The 11,072-nt window shown below is 45.4% G+C and overlaps 1 protein-coding gene across 2 annotated transcripts in view; it reads right to left on the reverse strand.

Moving 5' to 3' along the window:
* nme7 (NME/NM23 family member 7) overlaps positions 1-11,072 on the reverse strand; it is a 106,174-nt gene that overhangs the window by 46,061 nt on the left and 49,041 nt on the right. For both annotated transcript variants that reach the window (XM_082962329.1, NM_001141095.1), the window contains exon 8: positions 5,481-5,545. In XM_082962329.1, coding sequence (XP_082818455.1) covers positions 5,481-5,545 — 65 coding nt within the window. The remainder of the gene's footprint in view (positions 1-5,480; positions 5,546-11,072) is intronic.

The following is an 11,072-nucleotide window of genomic DNA, read 5'->3' on the forward strand; positions in this document are numbered from 1 at the left end:
GCAGAGAGAACAGTCTATGACTGGCTGGAGTGTTTGACAATTTTTAGGGCCTTCCTCTAACACCGTCCTGTATAGAGGTCCTAGATGGCAGGAAGCTTGGCCCCAGTGATGTACTGGGCCGTTCGCACTACCCTCTGTAGTGCCTTGCGGTCGGAGATCGAGCAGTTGCCGTACCAGGCAGTGATGCAACCCGTCAGGATGCTCTCGATGGTGCAGCTCTAGAACCTCTTCACGACTGTGTCGTTGTGCTTGGACCATGTTAGTTTGTTGGTGATGTGGACGCCAAGGAACTTGAAGCTGTCAACCTGCTCCACTACAGCCCCGTCGATGAGGAAAGGGGCGTGCTCGGTCCTCTTTTTCCTGTAGTCTACAATCATCTCTTTTGTCTTGATCACGTTGAGGGAGAGGTTGTTGTCCTGGCACCACACCGCCAGGTCTCTGACCTCCTCCCTATAGGCTGTCTCGTCGTTGTCGGTGATCAGGCCTACCACTGTTGTGTCGTCAGCAAACTTAATGATGGTGTTGGAGTGCTGCCTGGCCGTGCAGTCATGAGTGAACAGGGAGTACAGGAGGGGACTGAGCACGCACCTCTGAGGGGCCCCCGTGTTGAGGATCAGTGTGGCAGATGTGTTGTTGCCTACCCTTAACCACCTGGGGGCGGCCCGTCAGGAAGTCCAGGATCCAGTTGTAGAGGGAGGTGTTTAGTCCCAGGATCCTTAGCTTAGTGATGAGCTTTGAGGCTGATTTGAAATAAAATACCTTATTTACCAGTACTAAACAGAAAACTCATTTATTAGCTAACGTTAGCTACTGTAGCTAGCTAGTTTATAAAATATTTATAATATTATTTATTATTGTCATTACTTAACGCTATTTAGCCATTAATTATTTATCCGCTAGCCACCTGATCACGGACACTTCAGAAAAAAAGTTCAAATGTCTCCGCTTATGAAAAGAAAAAAAAAACAATTGTCAGAGCCGATGGAGGAATTTAGGATGGCGAGAGGGAGGGAGAGGGAGGGAGAGGGAGGGAGAGAGGGAGGGAGAGGGAGGGAGGGAGGGAGGGAGGGAGGGAGGGAGGGAGGGAGGGAGGGAGGGAGGGAGGGAGGGAGGGAGGGAGGGAGGGAGGGAGGGAGGGAGAGGGAGGCAGGGGAGAAGGAGAAGCTCTCTCCCTCCCTCACCCTCCCTCTCTCCCACCTCTCCCTCCCTCCCTCCCTCTCCCTCCCTCCCTCCCTCTCTCCCTCTCTCCGTAACTGTTACTGGAGGATAAAAACACAGACAACACCACTGTCAAAAAGAAGGAAGACACCTGGGCCATTTTATGCGACAGATTTAATGAATCGACACGGATTTAAAGAGAAGAGGGACCCAAATGGGATGAAAGCGTGCTGGGAAACTTTTTTTTTTTAAAGCGAAAGCCAAAAAGGATGCGGCAGAAGAGGGGGGGCTATTTCAGACCAGAGTGGGGCCTCCGTCCAACGGAACTGATCCTCTCTCCCAGAAGATATGATTCCCCCAGCAGTTTGCCCCTTTCCATAACCCCTATGACGACGACGACGGACTACTTAACCATTCATATTTAGTAAGCGTAAATAAACTGGTAAAACTGACGTAAATGCAACTTCACACAGTCCCGTGTGGCTCAGTTGGTAGAGCATGGTGTTTGCAACGCCAGGGTTGTGGGTTCGATTCCCACGGGGGACCAGTACGGAGAGAAAAATAAAAATAAAATATTTTTTTTAAAAGAAGAAATGTATGCATTCACTACTGTAAGTCGCTCTGGATAAAAGCGTCTGCTAAATGACTAAAATGTTAAAAAAAAAATATATCACTACAATGTTACTGTTATCAGGCCCTTTACAGCATGTTACATAACATCATCATTCGTACCAAGGCTGGGCATAATCATAAGCCCCAATTCAGTTGGTGTACAAAATGAGCAAGTAAATAGCCTACTAATAATGAGTTAATTATCATTAAAACTCAACAGGATTCAACCTGACTCTAATGATTCTCTGAGGAACTCGTTTTGGTCTCTCCACAGTAGATATGCTGCCATTTTATCAGTTCAACCACCTCAAGTGGTAGGTTAGAATTAATCTCCAATCTAAATGAATATATATATATATATATATATATCTCTTTTTTTATTCATTGAGCAACATGTTTCAAATTAATGTAGGTTTAAAGTGAAAACTCAATTTAGATTAGAGGAAGGATTTAATTTAACTAGGATTAATTTAAAACTAGGTTTAAAATTTGGTGCAACAGGATTAGGAGATAAACCTTGATTTAATCTTGTTTAAGAGTTAATCCATGTTGCGCAACCCACTCATAAAGTTAATTTCCTTTTAGTTTTACTTACGTGCCTTATTGCAAACAGGATGTATGTTTGGGAATATTTTAATTCTGTACAGGCTTCCTTATTTTCACTCTGTCAAGTAGATTAGTATTGTGGAGTAACTACAATGTTGTTGATCCATCCTCAGTTTTCTCCCATCACAGCCATTAAACTCTGTAACTGTTTTAAAAAGTCACCATTGGTCTCATGGTGAAATCCCTAACAAGTTTCCTTCTTCTCCAGCAACTGAGTTAGGAAGGACATCTGTATCTTTGTAGTGGCTGGGTGTATTGATACACCATCAAAGGGATATTCAATGTCTGTTTATTTACCCATCTACCAATAGGACTCTTTCTTTGCGACCATGTGTGTGGACCAATAACATCTGCTAACCATGTGACCAATAACATCTGCTAACCATGTGACCAATAACATTTGATTTGACATCGGCCAGGACCGGGCCTGATGAGTATTGATTAGGGTTAGGGTGGAGAGGATTGGCCCATCGTCAGTTTGACACAACATTTTCAGTCCTCAGAGCCAGAACAACCTTGTCCACTGCTGTTGAATAATGAATGAATAATCAGACACATCAAACATTTTTTTTTAAAGAAGACTTGATTAATTTATTTACTAGCAAGCAATGAAAACGTGCATTGTATAAAAGAAAGTCCCGCACATCAAATTATGTTTTTACTGAAGTGCCATAGTCTATAGCTGCTCCAGCATCACTCTACACATCTATAGCTTCTCCAGCATCACTCTACACATCTATAGCTGCTCCAGCATCACTCTACACATCTATAGCTTCTCCAGCATCACTCTACACATCTATAGCTGCTCCAGCATCACTCCACACATCTATAGCTGCTCCAGCATCACTCCACACATCTATAGCTGCTCCAGCATCACTCTACACACCTATAGCTGCTCCAGCATCACTCTACACATCTATAGCTGCTCCAGCATCACTCCACACATCTATAGCTGCTCCAGCATCACTCCACACATCTATAGCTGCTCCAGCATCACTCTACACATCTATAGCTGCTCCAGCATCACTCTACACATCTAGCAGATAGCTGCTCCAGCATCACTCTACACACCCAGCAGATAGCTGCTCCAGCATCACTCTACACATCCAGCAGATAGCTGCTCCAGCATCACTCTACACATCTAGCAGATAGCTGCTCCAGCATCACTCTACACACCCAGCAGATAGCTGCTCCAGCATCACTCTACACATCTAGCAGATAGCTGCTCCAGCATCACTCTACACACCCAGCAGATAGCTGCTCCAGCATCACTCTACACATCTATAGCTGCTCCAGCATCACTCTACACATCCAGCAGGTAGCTGCTCCAGCATCACTCTACACATCTATAGCTGCTCCAGCATCACTCTACACATCTATAGCTGCTCCAGCATCACTCTACACATCTATAGCTGCTCCAGCATCACTCTACACATCTATAGCTGCTCCAGCATCACTCTACACATCTATAGCTGCTCCAGCACCACTCTGCGTTTAGGAGCAGTTGGAGGCCACGGAAGGAGAGTTGTATGGCATTGAAGCTGTGTCACGTTGTCCACTACAATCCATTATCTAAACAGGTCTAACCCTTTGGTCATGTTGTCTTAAAGCAATTGTACACGAGAGGGCGTGCTAAGCAATGTTACTTTGATAAATGTACTAATAAGCTACTATTTCATCCCTCAATGAAATTTATAGGCCTAGTCCGGACATATATATGGTTGCTAGGCAAGCCGTCTGGCCGTTCATTCTATCGGGTTAGTTGCCAGAGATGCGACCCAGACGTTCAGTCTTTTTGTTCTGTATCTATGGACCAGAACCAGTAGTTTGTTCTAAACATGTTCCATTGCCATACCGGCTGGCAACGCTCTTATCCCCTTGCTAGCTAGCTAGCTAGCCAACCACGGCTAACACAGTCAGGTCAAACAGTGTAGCCAGAATAACAGCAAAGTAGCTGCATTTCATGTCGTTTTTATCTGTTTTCTATTGACATTTCTTTGTATATATATTTAAAAAATTATGCCGATTTGTGATTTGGACTGGCTGAGAAAATATGTCATTCTCTTCCTGACACGTTCATTCTCAATAGGACAGTGGAGATCATGTTAATGAATTGGCTGGCTGGGCTGATGGAACAATAGACGTGCAGGGATTTCTCAGACGGAACAGAAAACAAGATGGCCGTTTTTTGCGTCATAGGCTTACCCGTGCTAAACATTATTTTTTTTTTTTGTATGGCTTAGAACGCATCTCAACCAATCACAATGATTGTTTCGACCAACCTGTTGTAGAAACTACAATCCATTCTCTAAACAGGTTAACGCCATCATCATCATCATCCCCCGTGGGTCTAAACAGGGTAACGCCATCATCATCATCATCACCCGTGGGTCTAAACAGGGTAACACCATCATCATCATCACCCGTGGGTCTAAACAGGTTAACGCCATCATCATCACCCGTGGGTCTAAACAGGTTAACGCCATCATCATCATCACCCGTGGGTCAAAACAGGGTAACACCATCATCATCATCACCCGTGGGTCTAAACAGGTTAACGCCATCATCATCATCCGTGGGTTTAAACAGGTTAACGCCATCATCATCATCCGTGGGTCTAAACAGGGTAACACCATCATCATCATCACCCGTGGGTCTAAACAGGATAACGCCATCATCATCATCACCCGTGGGTCAAAACAGGTTAATGCCATCATCATCATCATCATCATCACCCGTGGGTAAAAACAGGTTAACGCCATCATCACCACCCGTGGGTCTAAACAGGGTAACACCATCATCATCATCACCCGTGGGTTTAAACAGGTTAACGCCATCATCATCATCATCACCCGTGGGTCAAACCAGGTTAATGCCATCATCATCATCATCATCACCCGTGGGTCTAAACAGGTTAACGCCATCAATCACCACCCGTGGGTTTAAACAGAGTAACGCCATCATCATCACCCGTGGGTAAAAACAGGTTAACGCCATCATCACCACCCGTGGGTCTAAACAGAGTAACGCCATCATCATCCCCCGTGGGTCCCTGCGGCATGGCACAGATTTGACTATGATGACCGACTATGTAGGCTACTTACCATCTGCAGGGCTGAGATCTCAAAACCTGCTGCTGAGATGGAGTGGAGGATCTTTCCTGTCAGGGCTGTGGGGAGAGAGGAGGAGAGAGAGGAAGAGTCATGACATAACAGGCTCAGTATGGAAAGCAGATATGGGCCTGGATGTGTTCAGGACAGCTCCGTCAGGGGAAGGTCCACTAGTCAGACAGTTGGCTACGGACAGACCCTCTTCATCATTATAGCTTCAGTTATAACAGACAGCCCTTTCCAAAAACCGGGGTTGTGACCCATCTGCCTATTGTCCTGACTCCAGACCCCAGCTAACAGATCTCCAATATTCAACAGGTCACAAAATACAAATGAGTTTCAAATCAGCTTTGTTTGCTAGGGATGGGGGGAGGACTGGAGTTGGTCCACGAGGACTGGAGTTGCCCATCCCTATATGGGTAGGGGGAGGTCTGTTGAATGCTCAGTCTGCTCTGCTCTCAACATGGTTGGCCAATGGACTTTGGCAAATTCTCAGCTCACTGGACAAAAAGCTGCAGATGACGCTATGCCCGTTGGTTGTTATGGGGATGACCTGAATACCCCTCGGACTTTAAATATCGTATGGGGCTTGGGCTAATCATTTTAAAAAAAATAATCTCTCCAGAAATAAGTCTCTCACTTTTGCCACCTGTTATAGACCCCCCCCCCCCCCCCCCCCCAGCTCCCAGCTGTGCCCTGGACACCATATGTGATTTCCCCCCAGCTATCTTCAGAGTTCGTTCTGTTAGGTGACCTAAACTGGGATATAGTGGGGCAAAAAAGTATTTAGTCAGCCACCAATTGTGCAAGTTCTCCCACTTAAAAAGATGAGAGAGGCCTGTAATTTTCATCATAGGTACACGTCAACTATGACAGACAAAATCCAGAAAATCACATTGTAGGATTTTTTATGAATTTATTTGCAAATTATGGTGGAAAATAAGTATTTTTTTGCCCCACTGCATGCTTAACACCCCGGCCGTCATACAATCTAAGCTAGATGCCCTCAATCTCACACAAATTATCAAGGAACCCACCAGGTACAACCCTAAATCCGTAAACATGGGCATCCTCATAGATATTATCCTGACCAACTTGCCCTCTAAATATACCTCTGCTGTTTTCAATCAGGATCTCAGCGATCACTGCCTCATTGCCTGCATCCGTAATGGGTCAGCGGTCAAACGACCACCCCTCATCACTGTCAGACGCTCCCTAAAACACTTCAGCGAGCAGGCCTTTCTAATCGACCTGGCCGGGGTATCCTGGAAGGATATTCACCTCATCCCATCAGTCGAGGATGCCCGGTCGTTCCTAAAAATATTAATTTCCTTACCAACTTAAATAAGCACGCCCCTTTCAAAAAGCGTAGAACTAAGAACAGATATAACCCTTGGTTCACTCCAGACCTGACTGCTCTTGACCAGCACAAAAACATCCTGTGGCGGACTGCAATAGCATCGAATAGACCCCGCGATATGCAATTGTTCAGGGAAGTCAGGAACCAATACACACAGTCAGTCAGGAAAGCAAAGGCTAGCTTTTTCAAACAGAAATTTTCATCCTGTAGCTCTAACTCCAAAACGTTTTGGGACACTGTAAAGTCCATGGAGAATAAGAGCACCTCCTCCCAGCTGCCCACTGCACTGAGGTTAGGTAACACTGTCACCACAGATAAATCCACAATAATCAAACATTTTAACAAGCATTTCTCTATGGCTGGCCATGCTTTCCTCCTGGCTACCCCAACCCCGGCCAACAGCTCCGCAGCCCCCGCAGCTACTTGCCCAAGACTCCCCAGCTTCTCCTTCACCCAAATCCGGACCTCTGGCAGTCTCTATGGGGGTGCCACAGGGTTCAATTCTCGGGCCGACTCTCTTCTCTGTATACATCAATGATTTCGCTCTTGCTGCTGGTGATTCTCTGATCCACCTCTACGCAGACAACACCATTCTGTATACTTCTGGCCCTTCTTTGGACACTGTGTTAACTAACCTCCAGACGAGCTTCAATGCCATACAACTCTCCTTCCGTGGCCTCCAACTGCTCTTAAATGCAAGTAAAACTAAATGCATGCTTTTCAACCGATTGCTGCCCGCACCTGCCCGCCCGTCCAGCATCATTACTCTGGACGGTTCTGACCTAGAATTTGTGGACAACTACAAATACCTGGGTGTCTGGTTAGACTGTAAACTCTCCTTCCATTAAGCATCTCCAATCCAAAATTAAATCTAGAATCTGCGTCCTATTTTGCAACAAAGCATCCTTCACTCATGCCGCCAAACATACCCTCGTAAAACTGACCATCCTGCCGATCCTTGACTTCGGCGATGTCATTTACAAAATAGCCTCCAACACTCTACTCAGCAAATTGGATGCAGTCTATCACAGTGCCATCCGTTTTGTCACCAAAGCCCCATATACTACCCACCACTGCGACCTGTATGCTCTCGTTGGCTGGCCCTCGCTTCATATTCGTCACCAAACCCACTGGCTCCAGGTCATCTACAAGACCCTGCTAGGTAAAGTCCCCCCTTATCTCAGCTCGCTGGTCACCATAGCAGCACCCACTCGTAGCATACGCTCCAGCAGGTATACCTCACTGGTCACCCCCAAAACCAATTCCTCCTTTGGTCATCTTTCCTTCCAGTTCTCAGTATTTTATTTGATTTGTAGGGGTCCAGATTTTGCAGCTCTTTCAGAACATCAGCTGAATGGATTTGGGAGAAGGAGAAATGGGGAGGCTTGGGCGAGTAGCTGTGGGGGGTGCAGTGCTGTTGAATGCAGTAGGGGTAGTTAGGTGGAAAGCATGGCCAGCCGTAGAAAAATGCTTATTGAAATTCTCAATTATAGTGGGCTTATCGGTGGTGACAGAGTTTCCTATCCTCAGAGCAGTGGGCAGTTGGGAGGAGGTGTTCTTATTCTCCATGGACTTTACAATGTCCCAGAACTTTTTAGAGTTTGAGTTGCAGGAAGCACATTTCTGAGTAATGTAGGGTATGTAAACATTATATAAAGTGGCATTGTTTAACCTGTTGGGGCAAGGGTGCAGTATTTGCACGGCCGGATAAAAAACGTACCCGATTTAATCTGGTTACTACTCCTGCCCAGTAACTAGAATATGCATATAATTATTGGCTTTGGATAGAAAACACCCTAAAGTTTCTAAAACTGTTTGAATGGTGTCTGTGAGTATAACAGAACTCATTTGGCAGGCCAAAACCTGAGAAGATTCCTTACAGGAAGTGGCCTGTCTGACCATTTCTTGCCCTCCTTGATCATCTCTAACAAATACAGGGGATCTCTGGCATGACGTGACACTTCCTACGGCTCCCATGGGCTCTCAGAAGGCGGGAAAAAGCTGAACGATCTAATTCCATCCCCAGGCTGAAACACATTAGCACGTTTGGCAAGTGCTCTATCAGAGGGCCATTAGACTGAGGCTCGTGCATGAGGGGATAGCATGCTTTTACTTTCACTCTCTTTGTAATAAAAAACGATTTCCCGGTCGGAATATTATCGCTTTTTTACGAGAAAAATGGCATAAAATTTGATTTTAAACAGCGGTTGACATGCTTCGAAGTACGGTAATGGAATATTTAGACATTTTTTGTCACGAAATGCGCCGTGCTCGTAACCCTTATTTACCCTTTCGGATAGTGTCTTGAACGCACGAACAAAACGCTGCTATTTGGATATAACAATGGATTATTTGGGACCAAACCAACATTTGTTATTGAAGTAGAAGTCCTGGGAGTGCATTCTGACGAAGACAGCAAAGGTAATAACATTTTTCTGATAGTAAATCTGACTTTGGTGAATGCTAAACTGCTGGGTGTCTAAATAGCTAGCCCTGTGATGCCGGGCTATCTACTGAGAATATTGCAAAATGTGCTTTCACCGAAAAGCTATTTTAAAATCGGACATATCGAGTGCATAGAGGAGTTCTGTATCTATAATTCTTAAAATAATTGTTATGTTTTTTGTGAACGTTTATCGTGAGTAATTTAGTAAATTCACCGGCAGTGTTCGGTGGGAATGCTAGTCACATGCTAATGTAAAAAGCTGGTTTTTGATATAAATATGAACTTGATTGAACAAAACATGCATGTATTGTATAACATAATGTCCTAGGGTTGTCATCTGATGAAGATCATCAAAGGTTAGTGCTGCATTTAGCTGTGGTTTGGGTTTATGTGACATTATATGCTAGCTTGAAAAATGGGTGTCTGATTATTTCTGGCTGGGTACTCTCCTGACATAATCTAATGTTTTGTTTTTGTTGTAAAGCCTTTTTGAAATCGGACAGTGTGGTTAGATTAACGAGAGTCTTGTCTTTAAAATGGTGTAAAATAGTCATGTTTGAAAAATTGAAGTTTTTGCATTTTTGAGGTATTTGAATATCGCGCCACGGGATTACACTGGCTGTTGAGTAGGTCGTCCCACCTAGCCCATAGAGGTTAAAGTGACTAGTGATACATTTATTACATCCCATTTTTTATTATTATAGTGGCTAGAGATGTGAGTCAGTATGTTGGCAGCAGCCACTCAATGTTAGTGATGGCTGTTTAACAGTCTGATGGCCTTGAGATAGAAGCTGTTTTTCCAGTCTCTCGGTCCCAGCTTTAATGCACCTGTACTGACCTCGCCTTCTGGATGATAGCGGGGTGAACAGGCAGTGGCTCGGGTGGTTGTTGTCCTTGATGATCTTTTTGGTCTTCCTGTGACATCGGGTGCTGTAGGTGTTCTGGAGGGCAGGTAGTTTGCCCCCGGTGATGCGTTGTGCAGACCTCATTACCCTCTGGAGAGCCTTAAGGTTGTGGGCAGAGCAGTTGCCGTACTAGACGGTGATACAGCCCGACTGGATACTCTCGATTGTGCATCTGTAAAAGTTTGTGAGTGTTTTTGGTGACAAGCCAAATTTCTTCAGCCTCCTGAGGTTGAAGAGGCGCTGCTGCGCCTTCTTCACCACGCTGTCTGTGTGGGTGGACCATTTCAGTTTGTCCGTGATGTGTACGCCGAGGAACTTAAAACATTCCACCTTCTCCACTAGTGACCCGTCGATGTGGATAGAGGGGGTGCTCCCTCTGCTGTTTCTTGAAGGTTAGGGATGCCGTCTGGGCCGGCAGCCTTGCGAGGGTTAACACGTTTAAATGTTTTACTCACATTGGCCACGGTGAAGGAGATCCCGCAGGTTTTGGTAGCGGGCCGTGTCAGTGGCACTGTATTGTCCTCAAAGCGAGAAAAGAAGTAGTTTAGTTTGTCTGGGAGCAAGACGTCAGTGTCCGCGACGGGGCTTTCTTTTTGTAATCCGTGATTGACTGTAGACCCTGCCACATATGTCTCCTGTTTGAGTCGTTGAATTGCGACTCTACTACTCTATACTGATGCTTAGCTTGTTTGCGGAGGGAATAGCTACACCGTTTGTATTCGGTCATGTTTCCGGTCGCATTGCCATGATTAAAAGCAGTGGTTCGCGCTTTCAGTTTTGCATGAATGCTGTCCTCAATCCACGGTTTCTGGTTGGGGAAGGTTTTAATAGACGCTGTGGGTACGACATCACCGACGCACTTGCTAATAAACTCG

The sequence above is a fragment of the Salmo salar genome, chromosome 16 (genome assembly GCF_965601325.2).
Source record: "Salmo salar chromosome 16, fSalSal1, whole genome shotgun sequence".
NCBI classification, from domain to species: domain Eukaryota; kingdom Metazoa; phylum Chordata; class Actinopteri; order Salmoniformes; family Salmonidae; genus Salmo; species Salmo salar.